At 39.1% G+C, this 26,485-nt stretch overlaps 1 protein-coding gene across 7 annotated transcripts in view; it reads right to left on the bottom strand.

Annotated features, from left to right (window-relative positions):
* The window catches only part of GADL1 (glutamate decarboxylase like 1), an 80,153-nt gene continuing 53,668 nt past the window's right edge, over positions 1-26,485 (bottom strand). For 5 of the 7 annotated variants that reach the window (XM_068206199.1, XM_068206207.1, XM_068206217.1 and 2 more), the window contains one exon: positions 1-1,376. In XM_068206199.1, the coding sequence (XP_068062300.1) occupies positions 1,203-1,376 (174 nt within the window). In that variant the 3' untranslated portion in view covers positions 1-1,202. Of the gene's footprint in view, positions 1,377-15,894; positions 16,107-23,092; positions 23,258-26,485 lie in introns of those variants that run through there. The other 2 variants (XM_068206236.1, XM_068206226.1) reach the window with 2 other exon arrangements.

Here is a 26,485-nt window from a genome sequence, read left to right as displayed (position 1 = left end):
AAGATAAAATGCAGAACTTAATTTTGTAATTTAAGATTGACCAAAAATATTCAAACTGTTCATATCCTAAAATCACAGGAAGACCTTCTCTGATCACCACTACTGCAATAGCAGAGTAAAATTAGAAATTATACACTGATAACATAAGATGGAGTCATCTCAAATCTGTAGGAAAATACAAACAAACAATGACAAATAAGCAATTTCCTATATTATTAATATAAAGTAATCATGCATAAAAAATATGTATCTTCCAGGTAAATATATATATTTTTTTCTCTGTTAAAATTTTAAAGTGCATCTAAAAGCTTCTAAATAAATCTTTACATTTTAAAAATAGATTAAGGTAAACAGCAATTCAGAAATGATAGGTAACTCCCGTTGACAAAGAAGTAAAAGTTCTAAATGTTATTCCAATATTTTCAACTCTCCTAAAGTGGTGATATTTTGGATGGGCAACCCTGGCAAACACTGACTGGACGAAATGACTGTGTTTCACAGAATCACAAAATCCTACAGGTTGCAAGGGACCTTAAAAAGTAATCTGGTTCAATCTGCTCCTAGCAGGGTCAATATTGGCTACTCAGGGCTTTGTGCTTTGTTCCTCCTGGTGTGATGACTACACTGAGCCTTATTGTACTGTCTGCTCGTGCTCACAGCAGAAAACCCAGGCAATGCACCTAGTCAGGTGGCCTTGAGAAACTCTTTTCACATAAGTTCACAATTTCCAGTCTTATCATGTTAATTACCAAACTAAAATATTGACAGAGTAGATAAGAGAATTAACGAGCATATTAAGGCTCACTGACAAATCCACTTGTAATAGCAACTTCAGAGGAATTTTGCCTGCATGCATAAGTGACCAGTTTGAGCTACACTGTGCACGGGCACCCAGTGAATAGCTGCCTTTCCCGGGGCATAGACACCATTTTCAGAAGCGCTCCCTTCTTCAGGAAACACTTCCCAGAATGGCAGCAATGGTGCTGGAAGCACCTGCCTGCCCCCCAGCCCCTGCCAGCAAATGCTTTCCTGTGAAGGGGTGTTCTACCTGCAGAGTTCTCAACACCAATCTGTAAAATGACAGTTTCCAAACTATATGTCAAGCTTTTTACTACCTTTCACAAAATAGCATCAGAATGCTGCTGCCACTCTCTCTCCATAACTATCACACGTGAGCAGCACCCGATGCTGTGGAGCTACAGCTACAAGTCCTTAGCAAGAAGTTCAATTTCATCCAGCAGGAAGTCCATGTCCTCTCGGCTAACTTGCGGGCTGATAACCACCTGGCGGAAGAAGTTGACTTTGCCCCAGTGAGGCTGGTACCCAAGCATCATGCTGCCCTTCTTCATCATCCTCTCCTTTATTACAGGAGCAACCTGAAATAGAGAAAAAAAAAAAAATAAAAGGTTTGATGTCACACCCAGAAATACAGCATGTTTGGGCAGGAAGTGTATTTTGTGACTTACAGAGTTTTTCTGAACTGTCTGAGTTTTGCACTCCTTGCCTGACTTCCCCACTGCCTGTCCCAAGGAAAGCCAAGCTCAGACCTGCAGGTTTAAAGCACTGGGACCCTTGTGTTCTGTAGGTCCTGAAAGAATTGAAGCAAGATCTAAACCTTAGTGCTTGAGGCATTCATCAGTGACCTGGAAAAGGCTGGGTTAAGGTCCTTAGTCTTCCTACTTTAGATCAAAGGTTTGAACTCAGGAAAAGCATCAGCTGCAGCTGGTTAAAGGCAGGGTTTGTCTCCTTGTGCTAACCAGGATAAGCATGACTTCTTGCCCTTGATGACCCTTCTCCACCACATCTGCAAAGCAGCTGTCCCTAGAGGACATTCTGCATTGAACCCCTGTGAAACTCAAGTTGCCAAAAAACTCAGTGTGATGCAATATTAAAGGACAAGGCCCAATCCTGACATGGAAGATTTCATCTCGTAGATTTACACATGAGTAGCTTTTGGCTACACTAGTCTTGTGTTGCATGGAATGAAATCCCACAGCTGTCTTACTGCAGAAAAAACCTATGAGCGAGACTGGCAGAGTCAGATCCTTATAGCAGAGCATTTGATCTTATCCCAGCAGGGCTGTTAACTTTTGCCAATCAATCTTGTGCATAGTTTAAAGCATGTGAGTAGTTCTGTATTGTCATGCTTGAAATTACATTGCTAGACTATTCCTTGGAAGGCAGAACTAAGTATTTTGACAGGAGTATTTTTTAAAAGATCTTGCATTTTAATATATTAGTAATAACACCAAAGTATTTCAGAAGAGTGAGCTCCTCTCCTTCTCTTTGTGATGGTTTGGCTTTGAACTTAGAAAACAGGTGTGTGACCTAACCTTGCTTTCTGCATTAATTTCTTTCAGCTCTTAAACTTTGTGCCCGATTTGCAAAAGAAAAATGATAATGCCAAACTTACCAAATAGCTTTATTTTTACATGACATATTTCAGTAGCCTTTTTTGCTTAGATAGAAACAGATAAAGTTCTCAACACTAACAGCCTAGCTTTACTGTGTTTCTTTAGTGGCCAAGTTCGCTGAGAATGGGTCACAGCAGCAGAGAAGCAGCTGCCATTTCCTCAGAGCAACATCCCAACAGCGCAGACGTGAACTGCAACTAGTTACTTCTAAATGTATTCATCTAGTTGGCTTGTGGGAGTAGCGTGCAAATTAACAGCAAATTAAATTAAATTTGTTTCTTTAAAAATAAAATAAATTCCTCTCCACTTTAGACCAAACATTCCAAACTGCACCTGCACCAGCTGCGTCCTGACATTACTTTGACACTAGGGCATGGTTCCCCACATGTGGTGTGCAGGGCACCATGTACACACAGAAAAAAAATCCTCCACCTCTGTCCTTGACAGAGCCCCCAGGTGACTTTTGCTCATGGAATAAAGACACTACAAGTGCAAGGGGAGAAGTGAATTCTTCTTAATACACTTTCTCAGGCTCTTCTTTAAGATTCAAATCCCTGTGGCAGCTTTTAGCCTTTATTGATGTTCCATCACAGTTATTTCATCTTTTGTATCACACTATTGATTTTCTTCATCCCAACACCTGGTGCTCCATAATCCATCATCCCAAAATGTGCAGTAGTACAGAGGCCATGAAAGCAAAAACATTTACAGCTTCAGTAATTTGAGGACTGTAAATATACTGCATTTCTGTAGGTCTTCTCTCGTGGAAAAGATAGGTAGAAAAACCACACTTTCATGATCTCGTTTATTATCTCATCCATCCTCCACACTAATGAATCTGTCCTCTTAATTTGAAATGTATTCATCCCTTTTTGAAAGCAAAACAAACTCTTCCTACATACATAAAACAAAACAAAAAACTGATTTATAAGCTTTTGATGGGATTAGTTTTGGAAAGACTTTCCATGACATATTTTGCATGTTCTTTTTGCTAAAGTGGTGCAGTCAGTGTAACAAAACTGTCAAGGGTCCTATGCACAGAAAACAATAAGGAACAGAAACTGTGTTCGAATGTTTAAGCACATGTCTCACAAAAGAACAATTAAATGATACCTGCATGTTGAGGCTTGGACTTGAGTGGCACAGGGTATGACTGCTAACAGAAGGGAAAAGCAGCTACCACTTTGCAGCAGAAAAAAATAAACCTGTAAGAAACTAATTGCCTAGTGAGGAGTTCAATGAGTTTAATTCTCACTGAAGTCAATGAAAAATGATGATGCTCAAATATCAGAAAGAGCTGCACAGCCCCATTCAGGATAGGCTCCTTGGAAACCAATTTAGTGAGAGTGAGATTGCTTCACCAGTCCAATTATTCTCCTACAGAATTTGTTCAAATTGTATATCTGATTCTTTATGTGGCCAATCCATGGAGCAGTCTCAGAATTTTAAGTGTAATATATCCTAAACCCAAAGGTGTCTTCTCTTCTTTGCTCCCTGCACCTCTTCCTTCCCACTGCTAGTCTCCCCTGCCAATCTACCCTAGGGATTATTGTTTCAAACACTCACTACAGCAGAATAAAAGCTATCAGACAGGTTCTTCTTTCACCTCGGAATGTGGGGAGTAGGTGCTGTGTGTGCTAGGCCATTCTACGCCAGTTTCCCACATTGCACTGTGCAGCCAGCACCCAGGGAGCTTTTCCTAAGGATTGATGGGTGCATCACAGTCTGCCTGTGCAGAGCTACACAGTGGCTGTAACAGCTCATACTTCCCTTACTCCTGATAGCAGAGCTTTTTAAAACAGAACAAAGATTGCAGAATACTTTAGCTCCTTGTCTGCCTACTTGAGTGACAGGGTAATCTCTTTTCCCACTCTCAGCCAGGACTCAGCCACACTACCAACAATAAAAAGTTTTAGCCCTAAACTTTAAGCTGTTTCTGTCAAGAGTCCAGACCACAGCTGATCCTCATACATATTTACATGGAAGATGACAATGCTCCTTTCCAGCATATATACACACAGAGCAGTATAATAATTAGCAGGGATCAGCTTAGACACTACAGCTGAAGTATCTGGTGCACCAGAAGAGCAACAGATCTGCTTCTCCATATCTCAAGTATCCTTGAGAAATGTGATTCTGCACAGTACAACATTTTTTTACCTTTAAACCACTGTGTCCTACTAATTGATTCATCAATGACATTTAATCCAAATTTCTCAAACACTTTAAGAATCTCCATCAGGCTCAGATTATAACAGCAAAATAAACTTCAGCAACCACCATTACAGTCTGACTCAACAAAAGGATTGAGCACATTCTCAGCAGGAGAATCCCATACCCAGTGTCTCCAAGAGTTATTTCCCAAATTTGGACAATAAAAATCTATTCAGAGGATTTGATGAAATTCCTATTTGAGAAACTTTCTTCTTCCAAATAGCAAGGCCTCCAAAACCATTCTCGCCTTGGTCAAGCTATGCAAGCCTTGTTCTTAGGCCAAGAACAGCTTTCTAGCACATGGGTTTTTTGTGCAAAGGGCAGAGCAGCTCTGTTAAATAGGAAATGTTCTCATTCCATTAGTCATGACACAGTATTGTGCTTTGGAATTCAATCACCATTAGCTGCCTTTTGGTGAACATTATGGACATTTGTAAGAAGAACTGGTTTGTAAGTTTTATTCTAATAACAAAACAAAAAAGGAAAATCACAATAAGATTAAAAAGTGCTTAATTTGTTCAAAGCACATAATCTTATTGACTTCTAAAATACATACCCCACTATCACCAGTTTGAAGTTCAAGTCATACACTTAGTCCAAAATAGCAGATACCTTCTGAAGCGAAGGAACAGAACAGAGTAATCTGGCTCCTTTGCTCAAACGAGGTAAATGCACCGAGCCCCAATCCCACTGCCCTGGTGCTGCTGGGTATGGATAGCTAAATAAGTTGTCCTAAAGAGAAGCAGAATTCCCAAAAAAACATGCTCTCTTGGGTTTGTTTTTTTTTTTGTTTTGTTTTTTTTTTTTTGTTTTTTTTTTTTTTCCTGAAACAAAGAAATCAGCACCTACTGGTTTTAATTAACCCCCTACTTCTCCATGCTAATGCTGTCCCTGGCAATTGCAATTAACAGATATGCTGAAAGTGCAAGAAGTCTGGACATCTGCAGACTGGCTTGCTGATAATGGAAGACCATGTCAACCTTGATTATAAATTTATTTCTCTAGTATCCTCCTTTAATCTGTAAGTGACCTCATTTTAGACCTAATTGAGAATTTTCAAACTGTCCCATCACAAATTATATTCCCTGCCCCGACACATCTGTTACCTGGATGCCACCACGTTTGCCCTCATTCTCACAGACTCCAGCTAGATTTTTCTAGTCATGCCTGATGTTACATATCACAATAGTTTTTCCAAACTGTAGGCTAGAGGCTATAAACTCTAAAAGCAACATAATGTTATTTTTTTTGTTTAAGCACTAAGGCAAAAGGAGTGAGTTGCAAAATTGCTAACAATGCTGGGTAAAAGTATTCTGCTAAGCAATGATTTTATGAAAATATATTGCTTCAGGAGAAGAAAAAAAATGTGAATTTGAAAAATAGCCTAAGATATCATCAGCCAGTAAAATAAAGAGACCAGAAAAGACTAAACTTTTTCTAAACTTTGGAAACAAACATATTTTGAGTATTTGTTTCAAAATACTGTTTTCAATTAAAACTTAAATTCAATTGAAAACTGACCCATTTTTATTAAAGCCCATAGAAAAGGACTGAGAAAATTTAAACTATGTAAATTGCTTCATTTTAGCTTGCCTGAAAACAACTTTCTGATCAACTAAAACCAAGAATTTCTTCCAGTTTCTCAATTCAATGGCCAAGCAAAAAAGAAATTCATTATTTGTACAACCATAAGTATGTGGGATCAAAAGTGCTGACACTGCTGACAATAAAACATCTGTAGAATTGTTGCCCCTCAGAAAAGAGAAGAAAGCATGAGAAAACTCATGAGACTGCCCATTCTGTTGGCCAAACCTGTCTTGACATCCCGTGTGAAGAGTTTTGAGTAGTGTGGATGAGTCTAAATGTGCTAACCCAGCAAGGACTACAAAGACACAACGCCTACAAAAACTAGTGTTAATATTGGCAACTGGTATAAGAAACATTTTTCCAAATCTTTTGAACAGTTCCCAGGTGGCTAAGCATCTCTGCAACACAAAGCTGAAGAGTTGTTCCAGCTGCTGGCAGCAGTATCTCCCAAACACGGGACCCCATTCTACTTCCCCTGATATTAATTTCCAAAGTGCCGTGGATTTCAATGGAAGCAGAATGCAATTATCTAAATTTCCTGCTTGAGCCTCTGCTTCAGGTGGCAGTTTGCAGCCTTCAGCTTTTTCTACAGAAACCACATTCACAGTAAATCAATAACCTTTCTAGGGATCCATAAAAGCAGGCTAGACAGCTTTGGAAGAACAGGAGCATATTAGCAGCTCAAACTATTTCTCTTCCTCAAATACAGCCTTGATTAAATTTTCCAAGGTACAGAATGCCATATGAGGAACTGGCTGAAGATTCGTAGCTAAAAGACAAAAAAGCTGCCCTTTTGACAAAATGGAAAGATCACATTCTCACGATTTTACAGATATGGGAAACACATTTTGTGTCCTTGTCTAAATTGTTCCTTGCAATAGAAGACAAGATTATACAGAACAGTCCTACCCATCTGACCACAAAAATCTATTTTGTCTTCTCTAGAAGGGGCAAATATTCATTTGGAAATTCATGATTTTTACTTAAAAGGCAACTATTGGCTGTTCAAACTCTGACAAGTTATTCTTCCTGCTAGAAATGACCAGTTTGAATTCATGCATTTTCATAACAAAATAATCATTGTATAGCAATTGCCACCAAAGAAAAAAGTCAATAAAACCCCAATTTATGAAGTATTTGGATGCAATCTTAAATTTTCACATAATGATCTATAAATTTCAGGGTTTTTTCACCATACAGTTCCTTATCTTCCTTACATGATAGAAGAGGGGTTTGAAGTACTGGATACAGACTCCACAAATAGAACTGGTGCCAAACCCTGCCAGAGGCTGTTTGGACAAATGACTACATCTCTTTTGGGTAACACGCTTCTTTTTCCCTATATAACCTTCAGAACAGTTGAACATTGAACACCAGAACATTGGTGAGGGTTGGTCTTTTCTCTCAAGTAACAAGCAATAGGATAAGAGGAAAGGGCCTCAAGTTTTACCAGAGGAGGTTTAGATGGGATATATTGGAAAATTTCTTCACTGAAAGGGTTGTCAGGCACTGGAGGAGTCTGCCCAGGGAAGTGGTTGAATCACTATCCCTGAGTATATTTAAAAACCGTGTCGATGGTTTAGTGATGGACTTGGCAGTGCTGGCTTAATGGTGGGACTCAATGACCTAAAAGGTCTTTTCCAACCTACTTAGGTTCCATGATTCTGTGATTCTATCTATTGCAATTGGCCTACCCACTACACCCCGATCCAAGTGGGCAGAGCATCCACAAGGTATGATATATGTATTTTATCATTTCTGTGTTAAGCAGGTCTCACAAAGACCTGCCACAACATGCCTACTGCAATTCCCAGTGTGCTGCAGAAGATAAGCATGATATCAAATATACTAGTCAGTATCAAGTAAGAACAGTAGCTGACATTTTAATATCCATCACTGGATGCAATACAAATGAACAAAACACTTTTCTTGGTTGGCTGTGATCACAAAACTAGCTAAATACTACAAATATTTGGAAATAATAGTGTTTTCATCATATTTTAACACCAAGAAAGTATATTCCCCACTGTTAAATATCTTTTCTTGCCTTTTGCTGCAACATCAGTTGCTGGCTTTAAAACAGGCTTTTCCCCTCCTGGTGATAATTAAAAACAAACTCAGACCATTTTTCAGCTGTCACAGCAACCAGGACAATCGAAATACCAAATATTTGCACACCCAATCACAGCTTTGTTCCTGTAGCCAAGGCTCTCTGTAAAACCCAAACATGTTTTTCTTTTGTCTAGAATTTGTTCTGGGCCCACATCCCTAAACCACTAATAAATTATTGCCTTACACTATTGCGCCAGCGTTCCCTTGTGCCACACCATGCAACAAAAGCAGAAATAAGTGCATTTGTCAAAATAGCAGTAACCACTTCCACGTTCTTTGGGCAAGTAACATATCAAAGAACAGATGCTGCTGCATTTTTGTCCCAGAACCAACATTCTCTGTGTACCTTCGACTCACACTCAGAGCTGTGCAAGATGTCCACACTACCATATATTGCACATCATCTTCCCATCCACTGCTTTTTGCCAGAGGACTTGTTATGAACCCCACAAATCCCTGAAAATTACCTGAATAACAGGAAATGGTGGGCTGGCTTCAGATTTTGACTGTCTACAACAACTTTAGGCTGGTCATTTATAAAGAGATTTATATATAAAGAGGGAAGAGAAAATAGCCTTCAGACAATGTATTGGCTTCTGAAAAGGAGAAGCCAGGACAAACAGCCCCCAGAATAGAATAAGCACTTGAACAAGTTAGTGTGTGTTTTTACTTATAGCTAAAAAGTACATTGGTAAACCTGGTTTTCCAGGTGCTCAGTCACATGTCTTCTTCTTTCTGAGCATATGTGTGCTTTCAAGACAATTCACATGGAATTATTATTATTTTTCTGTAATTACTGTGTTGCTTTACCAAGATCTTATTAACAAGCCATGTAGAAAGTGCAGGCATTAAGAAAACACCAGAAGCTAGCACACAACACTATGATTCCAGTGTTCTGATCTATTCAAAAGAGTTGAGCATTACTGCCTTTATAAAATTATTTTAAAAGCTTTCACAGCATACACAAGTCTCTTTGTGCATCATTTTATTAAGTTCCCATTTTAGTGACTAGGATTTCCAGTCTTTCAACCCTGCCAAAGCTCCCCTTCTCCATCCAAGATGAAAGGGTAGCATGTTGTCTTGAAAGCAAGAGTAACAAAAAAACCTATCCTTTTTCATTTGCATGAACAGGGCTGAGATTCCCCTCTACTCCACTGAGGAAATAAAGAAATCATAGTGCAATGTGAATGTCTGGGGCTGGGAGGGACACTTTACAACAGGAGACAGTTGCATTATGTGGTGACACAAGTTCAAAAACTCAACATGCTTCTAGTATAGAAAAAGGAATGTCACTTCAGAAACTTGGGATTATTCCCCACTGTTAAGATCTTATTTTCTATTTACACAAGTCAGCTTCTGGCATATGATATCAGCACCTTCTGTATTTGTAGTACAGTAAGAACTACAGAGAAGCAATGCATATTCTTTAACTAGATCTAAAGAAAAATGGGTATTTCAACAAAATTAGGTAACTTTCATACCTTCTTTTTTTTCTCCCTAAAATCATCCTACTGACTTTCTCAGAGGCTGCATACAATTCCTTAGGGAGCATAAGGGGATGGTGTCTACCATGACCCAAAATGCTAACACAAAAGCAAGGCAGTTGTCTAATTTGATCATCTAGTTTAACAAAGTCAATAATCCCATTTGCCCCTCCACACAGTGAAATACGAGACCAGTAATTGTCAGTTACCAAAATTATTTTTCTGCCTGACTCCTTTTTGTAAAGCCTGATATGCCAATGAAATAAAAGCCCTATCAAAGTCAACACAACATTTCTCCCATGTACATCTTGCCCCCAAACAATGTTCACTCCAGCTCAGCCTTGCTCCTCTCCTTGTTCCCAGTGAACTATTTTATCGTTTTTTTTTAATCCCCAACTGAAACCTAACATATGTTACAAACCTCTGTGATTAATGCATGGACAACCAGGAAATTGAAAGAACAAAGCAGGATCTCCAGGGTGTCAAAATGTGCAATTCTATTGCAGTCTGAAAGGGTGAAAAATGAAAGGAAAATAATGATTTGCACCTATGAGTATTTGCAAACTAAGGAGTCAGAGTACAGGTAATGATGATTAATAACAGTCTGAAGTAAGTAGAACTAGACTGCAGTCAAACCCTAGATAATTTAAGGTCAGTTGAAGGGGGAACAGCAGACTGGGCACAAAATTCAGAATCCATTTTCCAAGGATTTGTTACCTCAAAGGAATACACAGAATAAAAGATCTGCTAACCTTGGGCCTAAACCCTTAGAGATATAGATATGGCTAAGTATTCAGAGGTGCAGGTGAACTTTTCTAGTCCTGTACACCAAATTGCTCTGAGGATCTTATTCTTTCACCAGTCTGACCAGGTATCAATTTCCCTTAGTGCCACATCTACATATAAATCACACACAATCAGAAAGAAAATAAAAGCAGGGTAAAGTACTGGCATGTTTTTGTTAGGGTCCTGCACCAGCATAGGTATTGTACAGAGAAGGAGAGAGAGTAAGAACAATGTTTTGAGCTCTGAAAGCAATTATGATCTGCTACACAAAACTCATCCAATAAAGTCTGATAGATACCACTTCCTCTATTGAAAAAGTTCTGCAGAACACAAGAAATACAAATAGTCTTCCTTCCAAAATTTATAAATTTTCTGATTGGCCAGTGTGTCTGGAAGAGGTTCTCCACATTAATCAACATTCACCTACAGAACTCTGCCATTGAAATCACAGGGAGTTTTATAGTTAAATTCACCTGTGATAGAGTTAGACTAACCTGTGTTTCCTTATAAATATCACCTATTAAATTATCTATTAAATTTGAAAGGAAGATCTAAATATTGGCTGAATGGATATCAGCCTCAAGGATCTTCAACTGGTTTAGAGGAATGATTCTCAGTTATAATTTTTTTAGACTTGTAGATATTTCTAACCATACTGACCCCTTTACTGACGCCTTTGGAGAGTAACAAGAAATCCCTCCCTTGTAGGCATGAAAAAGAGATATATTCCATCTCATTCCTCTTGAAACTCTTACAGCTAGAAAGGAATTTGTGCTTAAATATCTGAAGCACACAATGAAATCTGAAGTCCTAGAAACAACTTTGTATCCCACTACACATGAAAGAGTAAGATTTCCTCCCACTCATCTCCAAAAATATTTTTGACATCACTCACATCATACAAGTATAAAGACTGCTTAATCACAGAGATGATGCAAGCTATACACCTTTTCTGTGGCATTAATAGTGATTGATTTTTTCCTGAACATTTCTGAAATTTCTTATGAAGCAACAGCAAGGAAGGACAATTTTATGTGAAGAAAAGACAGTTTAAGGCCCTTATTAGACCTTTTTAATTCTATCTGCAAATTCAATGTTTACCTTCAATTCTTGAAAGAAGTGTTTCATGCAGCAGGAGAGAAGTGCAGCTCCCCTCTCCTCCTAGTGAAGTTGATGATAGGAAACAGAAGAGTGCTAACGCAATAAGTAGATACTAATTTAAGTGGACACAAGCTTAAGATTTATTGACCTGAGAGCAAGAGGTCAATATTTATTCAGAGAACAATAAATCTTTATACTTCATTCTAACAGATGTTAATCCAATGTATTATTAAATCCATTCTATTACAGTTAATTAGACTGTGTGTCCTCTTGAGCCTTGTTGCCAATAGTCATTAGTATTGCATGGGTCATTATTACTGTGCTTTGATAATTAAATCATATAATATTCAATAACATTAAATATATGGGGATAGAAATATTTATTTTTCTCTATCATGGCTATATTGTTGTGCATTTCATTAGGTTCTCCTTCATGCTGCTCTAGACCTTTCTTGCATTCTTCTGCCAGGACCAGCACCGCTAAGGAATCAAAAGCTCTGTTTGAACTGCACCATTTTTTAAACTTTTTCATTTGTCTTAAAAACCTGATGCTCTTAAAGCCGCAACCATCTTCTTGTCATGCTCTAGGCAGGTAAGAAGGAGAGACACAAATCAGTAAACAGCTACTGCTAGGGAAAAGAAAAAAAAAAAAGGAAAAGGAGCCATATTCCTAAGTATAAGTGAAAATTTTCTTCTATCTTGGAGTTTCACAGTGCTTTCCATCCTACACATTTCAATGTACTTCTTACATAAGAAGAAATACTATTATCTCTACTTTAATCTCTGAAAGGAACTGAGTCACACAGAAAGGAAATAATGACAGAGCTCTTAATCACAACTCTATGCCAAAGCTAGACTCACTCAGGTACATTAGTGAGCAGGACAGGGTATTTTTAGTGCAAATTGGCCTTGCAAATACTCTTGCAGAATACACATAAACTCATCCAATTTGGGTCAAAGAGGTTTCCTTCCTGGAGGAACCTCAGCTGAACAGCAGCAGCAGGATGCAATGCAGAGTGTCCCCTTGCAGTGCAGATGCCAGCTCCTTCAGTGGGTAGCACTCCACAGCGCACAACCAGGGCTGCTGACTGCTGTGAGCTTCACTCTTGGTGAAGGCTTAGTGAGGGATCACAGAAAATCAAATCCTGGTCACTCCATCTTCTTTATACCACAAACACCGCTAACACAGACTACTATTTCCCAAGTTCCACCTCTGTATATTGACTTAGATTGATCTTTGACAGCATTTTTCCTTCAGGACCCACACTGTTTACAGACTGTAGTTGGTTATTTTTGTAAGAGCCTCACACATAAGGGGAGCAACAGCTTGAGAGGAAGTGTTAGGTACATTGAACTTTACAACATGTTACCCAGAGACACAGCCTCCAGCACTGAGGATAAAATGTGGAAGTAGGAGTCTATTCCCATCATTTTGGCTGTCTAAAGGTTAGGCATCTAACCTGTGCTAGCCATCTAGGTTCTGCCTTTAGTTAAGGGAGAAAAAGAGGCACTGCTAGAGTCATTCATCTCATCCTAGAATAAGACAGGCCTTAAGATAGACAGGCCCAGTTTGGAAAAGCTTCTCTCCTCCTATATGGACTTCAGCAGAAGACCTCTGCCTAAGTTTTAGCTGGATAAAGCAAGGTAAGATGAAGTCCATGCAGACATTTTATCATGAATCAAAGCTATCTAAAACCCATGTTCCTCTGCTGTTTCTAATCTAAGGTGGACTGCCCCAAAAGCTGCACTGGACGAAACAGAGAGAGGATATCCAGAGTACAAGAAGATTCAAGGGGAACCAAGTGTGAAAAATGCATTATGCAATGCCTAAGTGAAGAACCAAAGGTGTGAACAGAGAGAGGTCAGGAGGTCTTTTCCAACCTAAGTGATTTTGTGCATTAAAATACAGGGAAAATAAGATTAACAGGGCAGATACAAACAGACAGATGGTCAGCACCCTTACCTATCTCAATCCTGCACTTAATCACTGCAGACTATCCTTTATTCTTATTAAATCCAGTTTCTTTCTTCTGTGTGGGTGTGTGAACATTAATAAACTCCAAGATGGACAAGCCAGATAGCAGGACAGGAGGTCTGAGTACCTGCAGCTGAGGTGTAAGCAACTGGATAGACTCCATTTCCAAAATCAGCTACTAGAGAGATGGGAATGTACATATATTTCAAGACTTCAGTCCTTACCAGCTGAAGAGAATATGATTGTTTGCAGTGCCCATGTCTGTATGACATGGTTTTAGATGTGTTCATGGGGATGCCAGTAAAGATACTGTTCTCTGTGCTGATCTCTGCAGCAGGCTGTGTGTATATCACCTATTTTCTCTGTGTGTCTGTGTGTGTGTGTGTGTGTGTGTGTGCACATCTTGGAATTTGTGTACTCATTAGACTTGAGGACAGGGAACCACAGTGGTCTCACATCCATTGGGCTGAAAAAGGAGGAATGTTGCTGGGCCCCAAGGCCAGTCACCTTCTGACATTGTCCTGAATTGCCACTGCTCTGAAGTCTTTTCTGTGGTTGATAAGCCAACCCAAACCATTATGCGATTCTGTGGTTTTCACTGAAATGGTCGAAATCTGTGCTTTGAATAATTTTCTGTATGTAAGAAATAATTTGCATTTTATCCCGGGGTCATCCCATTGGTCCCACAAATGTACACTGATCATTAGAAAACTCTGGGGTGGAGCTTCATTTGGCATGAACTTGAAATAGAACTTCAGACTAGGATTAAATCCACATATGTTTTTACCTCATTATTTTATCATATGTTAAGTACTCTAAGATCAAAAACTTAAACTGCACAGAATGAATCAATATGAGGTTTGCATTTCTGATGCTGTTTGAGCAAGAGCCATCTTTAACCAAGAACAGTTGTGAGAATACGTGCTAGCACCATCCTAAGGGTGTGCCTCAACTCTCTTGACGCTATTTCCCTTCTATGTTTGGAGCCAGTTTTTATAAATTTAGCACATACAAATTCCTTTGGTGCACTGCTGCCAAGCTAGCCATGTGTACACGCAAAGATTAATTTTTCCTGAAAGCACAGATTATTTGCATGCATATGTTATATATATGTATACATGCAGCTGTGTAGGATCAATTTAGAATTAAAGTCAGGGCTGCAGTGGACCCCTCCAAAAAACACAAAAAACAAGCCAAAGGAAAAGCTCCATCTTGCATATGGCACAGCTCTCCAAGAGGCTACAGAGCAAATGACTCTCGCATCTAGCATGGCTATAGGCTACTGCCCTCCTACAAGCTTCAAACTGTGGTTATTTTACTTCATTCAGATGATTCCCGTTATAACTGGGATGAGTGCTGAGTGAAAAAGTCAGTGTATGAATCATATCATCAATTCAGTTGTCTGGAATTTTGCTTTTCCATGCATTTCCTCGTTGCTACACAGATCACCAGTGTAAAACACGTTGTAGCTGCATCAAATTTCCTTTTACTCTTTTAACCCTACAATTGCCTGTGAGCAAATATGTATTTGCTGCTATCCAGCTTCCTAACCACTGACGATCTGTGCCTTCACTGCCTGCCTGACAGAAGTCACAAAGAGTTACAAATATGTACACTAAGGTTGAATCCAAGAGGGAATCTCTTTATCCAGCTTCTGGGATAAAGACTCTGCACTGAATGCCTGCATTCTGCTCAGGGAAAAAAAAAATCAAAACAAAACAAACAAACAAAAAAAAAAACCAGATGTTCAGTTTAAACCTAATTTAAACTATGCCATTGCTCCTTGCATCATCAGATCTCATCCATCTTTCCATACTTGGAGGTGGCTCTAGAGCACTGCACCTTTAGCCATCACCCATTGTCACCAGAGGTGACAACCCATGGCACCTCCTCCCACACTGGAGCAGAATGAGTGTTCTCTCCATCAGCTTTTAACCTTGCCAGAGGAAGGATGTATGCATGTGAGTGGCTCTGAGCTCTAGTCACAAGACAGGCTTCTGCTTCCTTACAGATTTACACAGAGAACAAAAAAGAACTTTTCCCTGCTATTAACATTTACTGTTCATGTGACATGCTCCCTCTTTTAACTATTTATTTGATCTATATTTTTTTGGCCCATAATAGCTATAGTACAGTCCAGTGTGTTGTACATCATCACCTTACAGTTCTGTGTTTTGTACTTTTCCCTCTTGCTATCTAAACACTGCACCATTGATATTTTCTACCTACAGTCACTCTGCACTGTACTGTACTAGATTTCCCCTTGTCCCAGATCTGTCTAGGTTCACCTATCAGCCTCCATTCCTGAATATTATACCTTGCCTTTTTCAGTAAAAGAATATTTTTGACTGATTCTCTTCAGTGGAATGCATTTTTTTCCAGCTACAGAATCCAAGACATGTTTTGCAATCTTCCCTTGAAGCCAGTAGTAAGCTGAAAGTACAGGGCTAGAGCAGGTTTTATAATTTCAGGGTGGGCAGTACAGAAATGGTTTTTCCTTAGTTTGCTTTTAATCTTATAAAAAACTGTAATCATGTTTTCAGATGATTTTTCTGCTTTTTCATTACTACCTTGTCTTAGTCAATGGTAATCAATCTGCACATTCAGAGACATAACTTTCATGCCATAGGAATTTTAAGAACTAATATACTTGAATTCCTGTATTGTGGAAACAACACTAAGCCCAGTTGAAGTTATGGAATATTTGATGAATGTTTTACGATTTGACAGAGAGAAGCACCTCCTACACTTTTATCCAACAACTGATTTTTAAATATCACAGTTAGAACAGGATATATGAATTTAGCAGCAGCTCTATCTTAATCCCTAAGATGATTCCACTAAATAAATTTATCATTACTGGACAGCGAGAAAAGTTTAAAAGCTTGGCAGGAAAAACTGTCAGTCTTGTGCTTTCATTTCCCAATGTCAGCTGTGATTTTGGGAAGAAAATATAGCTTGGGCTGCTTTTGATCACCATCTAGTGCATGAATTAAAGAACTGCACATGTTTAAGGACTGAAAGATTTAAAGTTAAGCAGCAGTAGGATTAACAATTCTTTTCATCATTTCTAGAAGACCTCAGATAGGCTTAGTGAATTGAAAAAGCAGGAATTTCCAGATGCCACTAGCTGACTGAAAGATGTTTCATGAAAATACTGTTTTCCAGCAGTCTTGATTATGACGGTCTAGGGATATAAAGAAAGCAAGACCTGCATAGTGAAATAGTGTGTTTTTCAGTCCAACTTACTTAGTGAGAAGGAGCAACATGGTTCCAAGCAAGGAGTCCTGTCACCAAGCCTCTTCCATATGTTTAAATGCTACATTCATTTCATTGTTTTTTGATTTATTGTCAAGTCAGAAACACTATTTGCAAAATTCTTCACTTACAAAAATTAACTGTGTGCATTGTTATAACTAAAGCCCAACTAAATGACTCATGTTCTGATTGTGCTTCAACATTTATTCATGCAGTGGGGAGCACTTCAAGGCTGGTAAATCAGTAGGATAACCAGACAAAGACTACCAGTACCACTGGGGATAAAAGCCCCTGGCAGCTTTAGATGACTCAGGACAACTTGGACTACACTTTTCAACAGTACTAGCCAACCAAGGCCAATTCTTGGATAACAAACTCACTTTTCAGAAGTCATACTGTAGGTCCACCCACAGAAACTCAATATCTTCACCCTTAGGAACTTACTTTAAAAAAAAAACAAAACAAAACAGAAAATATGTCTTTACTAAAACAGGCTCATACCTTCAATATCAAATATTAATATTGTGAATTTCCATAAAATATTAACGGGAGTTTCAGGAGACACTGGGAAGAAGATTTTGCCTGTAGACAGCAGAACAGCCTTCTTTTTAAGGGAAAAAATGCTTCCTTCCCCCCATTTTCTTATGAGGCCAGGTGAAGGAGCAGTCAAAGAAGCTTCAACATCATGACTTACCAGTAGCCTATAGACACTGTTATACAAGATCTACCCATGCTAATAACCTCATACAGCAACAAGCCAGAAATAATGTCTATAGGTATCCCTTTACATCTGAAATTCAGACCATCAGCTGAACTCTCAAGGAAAAAGCAAGAACAAAACAAAAAATAGCACTCAACTGCTGTTAAATATATATATATACACTAGCTATATATAAAAATATAATATCTATATATAAAAATATAATATACCAACTCCTCAAATATTACTGTGTTCAGACTCCATATAAGGCACTCAAATGCCTAGGATGAATTGTAAAATCCTCACAATTTTCATATTTTATTAGACACTGATCTCTCAATGATAATTATTCAATACATCTTATTCAAGGTAACTTTTTAGTCTAAACCTTGCAAATGAATATATAACTTTAAACAAAGGATTGAAAGGGGAAAAAAAGAAAAAAGAAAATAAAGGAAAAGCTAATGGTGCCTGGAAATGCTTGCTAGTTTATTCTTTAACAGCTCATGCCTTCAAATTATTCCAAATAGAGCTTGCAGTATTACTGAGGAAATTATGTTGATTTAAGAAGTGGAAGAAATTCCTTGCCGCGCTCAAGCCCAGGGTTTTTTTTCCGTGACTGCAGCAAAGAGGCATTAACAGCCCGAGCGCTAACCAGCAGCTCCAAGGCATTGCTGTCGTTCTGGTGCCCTCCGATGGTCACCTGGCTCTACTACTACCTGCGGCTGGAGATCTCCTGGAAAAGCCGCGCTCCAGAGGTGACCCCCAACTGCACGCGTAGCTCTTCAGCTGGCTGGACGCGAGCCCTGAGCCCTGACACAGCTACGGACACAGCAGAATTCCCATCCTTGGGATCCAGAACGGGGCATCCAGGGCAGGTCCTCCAGCCAGGTCCTAACCACCATCCCTAACCACTTCCAGCAGAGCACCTTGGCAGCTTCAGCAGTGCAGTCAACACAACCACCTCATAGCTACTGTTGATTGTGAAAAACAACCTGATTCAGAAGCACAAACGCTACACGGAATAAATAGTACATGTTGACCTTTCAAGGTCATCTGGTCCAACAACCCTGCAGCGAGCAGGGAAACTTTCAGCTACATCAAGGTTGTTCAAAGTCCCATCCAGCCTGACCCTGAATCTTTCCAGGGATGGGATAGCTGTAGAAATCTACATTATATTAATCAAACTGAGGCATCATTCACTGAGGTATCCATTCCACATGGATACCCAGCATTGGCCTTGTCTTAACTTCCTCCCCAGCAGTCACCACATCCCGTTACCACACACTGACCCGTCACATCCACAGGCTCTAATTCATACAACAATCAGTTTTGCACACCCTGTCCCAACTCACCAGCAGATCCAGTATGATACATCTTCATTTCCAACCATATTGTGGCCCAAAGAAATTACTCACCGGTCTATAAATCAGCACTGTGAACTCATCACAGCTTCACTATACTCAGTGAAGCCTAAGGAAAATGATGGTCACAATCACAAAGACTGTTTTAAAAGACTTAATTTCCAAAAAACTTCAGGTGGAAAAGATAGATGAAGGCTTAAAGCTCTTTAAGAGATTAGATGGCCAAAAGCTGCAATCCTTCAATCAAGAAAGAAGACAGCCTTATCTAAAAGCCCATCCCGATTTATTGGCAAAGGGAAGATAGAAAAGCAATATTTAACAAGTTGAAAGAGGGAAGCAGATCAGATAGCAATCAATACAAATGTGACATGAAGAAAATTTATCAGAAGGAAAACAAAACCTTGATTGACAGAACTAAAGAAAGAAGAAGCAGTTTAGTATGTACATTAGGGATGACTGAAGCCCTGTGCATGGCTAAATCATTAAAAATACAGGCAAGGCAGAAATGTTCAATAAGCTTTCTTTTTCTGCTGGGAGGGATTCCTACCACAAATCTGATGAGCTTTCCAAGTCATCAGCAGCCATCAGGATGTTAAAGATATACTGAAGAGAATTTTTTAGGTCTATAGGCCTGGATGGCTAAGATTAAAAACAGTTCACTGAAACTGTGGATGATTTTTGAGGATAGTGTGGCAACTTCAGAAAACAAGCACTAGTATTAGAAGTGGTTAAGGAGATAGACCACATGAAATAAGGTTGCTTATTAAGGTGAACCTGAAGTTAAAAAAGAAAAGTTCATCCTGGATTTAATTTATAATGAGTTAAAGGGTAAGAATACATTGAAATTCTAAAATTTATAGAAACAGATTCAAAATGTAGTCTTTTGTGTTCAGTTATATTTATATCTTTGCCAAGCATCATTTTTTGGGTCAGCCCACCTTCATTATTTTGCTGATATTCCAAGTTTTCTTGATGATTTATTTGCACTTAGAACATTAATAGGAAAGCCTTACACAAGCCATTTAAATGAAAAATAGCAGGACCAATTCATGCAGGAACAGCACAAAAAAATTAGGACCACAATAGGAATGCGGTCAAACCATGCAAAATTTGAATGACTAGCATATCTCCCCACACAGGAAAAACAAAATGTCAATCAAACATTGCTGCTAGTGAGGCTCCACAGAGACCAGGATTAACCTTAATGATGATCCTCACTGTTGGTTTTCTGAAAGTCAATAAATGACAGCTGATACCATTTGTAAGTGAGAGACTCACAAAGGGAGAAAAACGAGGAAAACAAGCCATTGCACAGACCTGGACTGCTCAAACTCACTCAAAAGGTAAGTTATGCATGCAAAGAAAAAACCAGAGACAGCTCAAAATGGATGACAACTCTAAAAACAGTGACTCTGAAAAGACTGTAGCAGTCAACAAGAAAACAAAACTCATATGAGCTTCCAGGTCACACATCAGAAGCCAAAAATCCTTCCTGGTAAGACACTGACTTCTCTGCAATTTTTTTTAACTCTACACCCAAGTCAAAATCAGCTTTTAAAAGTTCTGTCAAGAGGCAGACTACAAAGTTTTGCAATTAGGTAATTTATGTGAGTGCTTTAAAATAGTCAAGACTGCTCTTAAACAAAGATTCACAAGATAACAGGACCACTGGTTTATCTGGGATGTCAGTTTGGTTTCCATAGGCCAGTGGGAAAAATAACCCAAACCACTCAAGGTGCCTTGACAATTTATTTTGTTCTCAAATTAGTAATATATACACACAAGAAAATTTTTAATTTCAGCATTAATCACCCATGTATATATATATATATTTTTTTTTTTTTACAGAGCCTCTCAAAGAAATACAGTAGAAGAAAAAATGTAATATGATCCATGATTTTATAAACAAGTGCACAGGCATTAGGGAGACAATTTTATCTCCATATACAGTAGTGGAAACAGAGGTGCTAGCAAACACAGGTGCTGGCATGCAATACCTAGTTCAGATGTTCATTGAGGATTTTTACAATAATGAAAAATGGGAAGGATGATGATGACAGCCACAGTAATAATTCAATGTCTAATGAAGATCTAAAGATATTAATTTATTTAGTTTATAAATAGAAGAATGAGAGGTGACTTGATGATAACTTATGAGAAAAAGGGAAAAACACATTAGCAAAGGCTATTTTAGTGTGGATAGCATTTTTTCACCACCATTTTGTACAGGAAGACTAATTAGCTAGTGAAAGGAGGTACCAAAGAATGTGTTAGTTTTACCATTCCTTGATGTTTTCCAGTCAAGAATAGATGCCTTTCTACTAGATGTGCTTATACAAAAGTCACTGGTCTACCCAGAATGGGTCCCCAAAATACAGAGCTGGCCAAGTAGACAATGACAGTACCCTAAAACAACCTCTAAACAGTTCTTTGATCGAATATTTGTGAACTATGAATTATGATTGCAATTATGTTTTAGAGATGCTGCATTTGCCCAATTGCCCACATCCTTTGAAACTCCACTGATACGGGAGTCACACTTATGCCTGATATAACAAATAGAGCGAAATATTTCCCCAGATAGGCTAAGCCAGTGGTGAAATTGTCACCCATGTTTCAGACTACAGTGGAAGTTTAACTTTACTGTGAGGCAAAATAAAAACTTATTCTGTTCAGCAACTGCTCTTTTCTGGCTGATAAAGCAGGAAAAGTATCTTATTTTTCCATCAAACACACAGTAACTCATGTTGTAGCAGACTGTTAATTAAAGGTGAAACTCAAAGACTTTATTTTCCTTCTGTCCAACTCACTAGGAAATGACCAATAAAAATCACTATGCTATTTATCTCATGATCACTATTACTGCACTATGGTAAATTCACTGCTGTTATTTATTAAACATGTCAAACCAACAGAATGCTGGAAAACACTTGTTTCATTCGGAAACCACAGCAGGTACCAGCTGGCAGGGCTGCTACCCCCACCAATACCACCAGAAAGAACTTTATTGAGTAGTGTAGAAAAGGTTCATTTAAAAAACCACCACCAACAGACCACGCTATTATTCACTGTTCATTCACCCACCTGCAACTTCTGATATTCAAGTACCATTTCTATCTAAAGCACTTAGAGAAGGTCCTGTTACCACACCCTTGCAGAGGGAAAGGCACCAAAAAATGGTGCCTTCTATTCCACAGTGCAGTTTAATTAGTGCAAAAGCCAGACAAATAATGCATTAACAATTAAACAACTGCTAAGAATGATTTTTGCTTGGCCATGCTCTTGGCTTTCACTCTCAGTGTGATTTATCCTATGCATAGGAGCAGGGGGAGGGGTAGATGTTACTGTTATCTTACACATACCCTTCAGCATTGAAATATCAATTATTAGTGAGGTTAATGAGTATCTATAACCATCATAAAGGAATATATATAGCCATCATGTACCAAGCCAGTGGCTCTGGTGGGCAGTTCCCTTACCAGTCCCTAGTGCACGCTAAAATGCTCACCTAAAAATCACCTCAGTCATCAACCCCATTCAGTTCAAACTCCCACTGTAAAACAGATCCTCTGAACTGCATACCAAAATTCTCCCAGTGCCAGGGAGCCACAGCTTGGGCAGCTGCAGGAAGGCAGCTCTAGGAGCAGCTTACAGGCACAAGGTGAAACAATGCAGTGAAAACCTGATGGTCTTTGAGGAGCACCATTAAACTCTCTGAGAGGGGACTGACCTGGGCTGCATGGCTGCCTCGCTGCCCCAGTCAGCCCTGAGGGCTCCAGATCAGCCAGCACAGCCAGCACCAGCCCAGTTCTGGCCCAGTCACACAATGCAGCCCTGGCACACCAGCCCTGTAATACTCAGTCAAGAAAGGTTCAAGGGTCTCAGTCTTTCCAGGATTCCTACAGTTTCATTCCAAGTTTTTTCTCTGTCAGGGTGCTGGAAAGGTCAACTTTCCTTCTACCACATTTAAATAGGAAAAGAATTTATCCCTTGTGCAAACCACAGAACAGCAAGTCCACAAAACCCTTCTGTTACTGCTATTTTTCTGAGACAAAACTATATATCCTCCCCATACCCACACAGGACCACCTGTGCAGCTTCAGGCTTGCAAATTATTGTTTTCCCATCACCAGGAGACCAGTTAGGATCCTTCAGAGAGCCCCTGAGGCTTCTCATATGAAAGGAGTAAATTCAGAGCTGGCAGATAGATAGATCAACTTCACAGACCCAGAGAACATGTTCAGTGCTCCTGAGGGACCATTCTGCAGACACCCCAGACAGAGATGGGATAGTCATGAGTCAAGTGTACTGAAGATACTCTGGAATGCTAATGTCTCTCAATGACTGTTTTTCTCATTTGCAGAAAATTAGGAGGTGGAAGGGGCAGAAAAATGAGTTTATTGTTCCCCTGAACGTCAGATAAAATCATTTAAGTCAGTGCATTAAAATATGATTACAATTTGTAATAAAAAAAAATAGATTATAGGGCTTTCTTCAGGTAAAAACAGCACAGAATGAAGCTTCTAGGGATCTCAGCACCCCAGTACTTAGACATTCCCAGAATGCTTCAATTACTGAGTTCCCCTGTGATATATACTGGGTTTCATTTTGATCCACAGGCTATTAAACATGATCTATGATACTTTCAGAAAAGCAGTAGTTTAGAGTTCAACCTGTAACTCGAATTTTTTTTTTCTTCTATCATTGGTTATTAATGTGCATATGGCACCGAGAGAGCAGAACGAAGGGGTGCACAGATATTCAGGAGCACAGTGCTGCTTTAGGAGAACAAAGTCCATAAGGCCAGGCAGAGCAAAATGTGTTGAGTGTCTTCAAACTCTGCCTTCTTGTTAAAAGCAGTTCTCTTCACAGAGAGGTATAAAAGGCCATTTTAAATATTAACCAATATGTTATAACTCCAAAATGAAGCAAAGTGTAATTAGTCCCATTTAAGCAGAGGGAAATACATGCTGATTGGGCAAACAAGTGCTATGTAGTCAGGAATCTGAATGTACTTTTTCATTGTCAGGGTGATGAAACACCTGCCCAGGGAGATTATGGAGTGTCTCATCCTTGGAGATATTAAATGTCACCTGGACATCGTCCTGGACAACTGACTCTAGGTGTCAAGAGCTCAAAGACCTGCAATACTCCCTTCAAACATCAACTGTTCTGTGATTCCTTTTACAAGTTTGTTTTTTTTTTTTTTACAGTGATGTAATTTGAGTAACACTGTATGTTATTCCATCCTCTCCCTTTCAATAATAATTTTCCTTTATATGATACCCATATACATGTGTATGCATAGGAACACAAATGCATTTACATTGAAACACTGCATATGGACAGTTCTAAAGAGTTTCACAGTGCTGCATTACAAAATATGGGGTTTCTTTCATTTCTATAGCAGCAATGAACAAAATTGCAATACTGTTCTGTGGGGCAACATGACTCCAAGTAAGAAGTACTTATTTTTGTTATGCTATTGGGAAATGATGAAAGGTACAAACAAGGATGAGATTGAAGTGCTCTTAGTGCAAACAAACAAACAAAGAGACACAATAAACCCTTACATTCATTCCAAATTCTCTTTTGTTTTCTATACTCAGAAAATAGTTTAAGATTTGATTGTTAAATATGTCATAATTGACATAGTTTTCATATTAGCTTTTTCAATTGTGCCCAAACACAGAGAAAACTATTTTCTGTTGCCAACCAGCTGCTTAATTTCTATGAATTGCACCACTTCCACATAGTCCCCCCAAACATTCACCTTTCTGGAAAAGAAATGGGGTTGTATTACCCTCTTGGTCTTTCCACAGTTTAAGAGACGCTTAACAATGAGTGCAAAGCATCTGCTGCTCTGGGTAACAGGTTGCATCTATTTGAAAGCCATACAAATGAAAAAATACTGTCTTTGTTCACACAGAAATAACAAGGAGCTCTTACACAGTGCTTAAGTGCCCTTTAGTAAATTGAGTCTATGCGATAAAGCAGAGAATGCAGTTCTACTGAATCCCCACCACCTCCGTCAACCTATCAGTCACAAAATAAGACCTTTTAGAAGCTTCCTGTATACAAACAGAAAGATTCCTTATATATGAAGCTTTTAACAATGCAAATATTTGAAAACAGGTTCTTTTCAATGTCTGAACTGAAAGCTAGAGTGACCCTCAGGTCTAAGGAGGCAGCATGCAAAAATTGTAATATATTGGACAAGTGGAACCCTTGCTTTCCCTGTAAGAAAGAAGCACGCCTACACAAAACATATACCACTGCCATAGGTGATTTGCATTGGTCCTGAAAGAACAGTCATACCAACTGTTCCTTTTTTAACCTGAATTAAGTACCATGTTTAGCCTGTGGCCATATGGCTCCTAGTACCTGAGCCAACTAAGGTATCATCACAGAGCATTACATATTATGATGGAAACACACCCTGCAGTCATGTCCCTGGAAGGTTTGGTCCTTTACTTTGAATCTGTGGGTCTCTTGTGACTTTATTACCTAACGATATTTCTCTCCACTTTGTCTATTGCCCCCAGCTTCATTCCATGCCATTATGTGTATTACCACATGGAGAAATTACCAGACTCTCCATTATCGTTAAAAGCATTTCAAGCAAGAAACGACTGGTGTGAAACCTACTTCATCTCTGGAGATCTGAGCAATCTTGCTCTGCAGGTGGCTTGGGGAAGATGAAATCCTTGTTCAGCTTGAATGCAACATATGGAGTTGCAGCAGACTCCTTCCCACCAGCTTTGATCGTTTCAGTAGGCTGAGCACCAGGGATCAATAGACCTCAGTCCCCAGTGTGCCTTGAACACACACAGCTCAATGTTAAGTCCCTGACAAAAGTTGTCCCGCACTCTCATCTAGTAAACCACCATTCAGCATCAAAATCATTGGGGTTTCTTCTCTTTTTTTTTCTCCCAAGAATTAAGGTGTAGTTTTAGCACCTGTGCAGCAAAGCTTTTAAAATAGAGTTGTTCTGCTGCCAGATGTATTATTTAGTGATATTGATTGCTGTCTATTTGCATCAATTAAGACAGGTACTACTGGCCTAACATGTGTAAAGATCTCTGCATGAATGGGACTGCCTGTAACTGGAGCCCAACTGATACTACACACCCCTGAAAAGTCAGTCTGGAATAAGGAGCAAAGTAGATAGCTAAAACAGAAATATCTATGACTGTCAGAACATTAATTACTACAGTATTACTTACAACTATTATAGAAAGCATGTGCTGGAAGCAGTTCACACCCTTGCCTTGTCTTATTACATCTCCTGTAGTCACAATACAGTCATACAAATATACGTCTGTTCTAGTCCTATACACACACCTGATATGCCAGACATCCCACGGAACAGCAAGTGTGAGATCAGGTCACTCTCACACACCATTATATGTGGCTGAAAGTTAGGCAGGTGTACAACTTCAACAACATAAAATATGAACTGAAGTGCCCCTAACACCTGGGTGGAGTCC

The sequence above is a fragment of the Anomalospiza imberbis genome, chromosome 1, assembly GCF_031753505.1.
Source record: "Anomalospiza imberbis isolate Cuckoo-Finch-1a 21T00152 chromosome 1, ASM3175350v1, whole genome shotgun sequence".
NCBI classification, from domain to species: Eukaryota; Metazoa; Chordata; class Aves; order Passeriformes; family Viduidae; genus Anomalospiza; species Anomalospiza imberbis.
The sequence above is the reverse complement of the archived record's forward strand: the minus strand, read 5'-3'. Positions and strand labels throughout refer to the sequence as shown.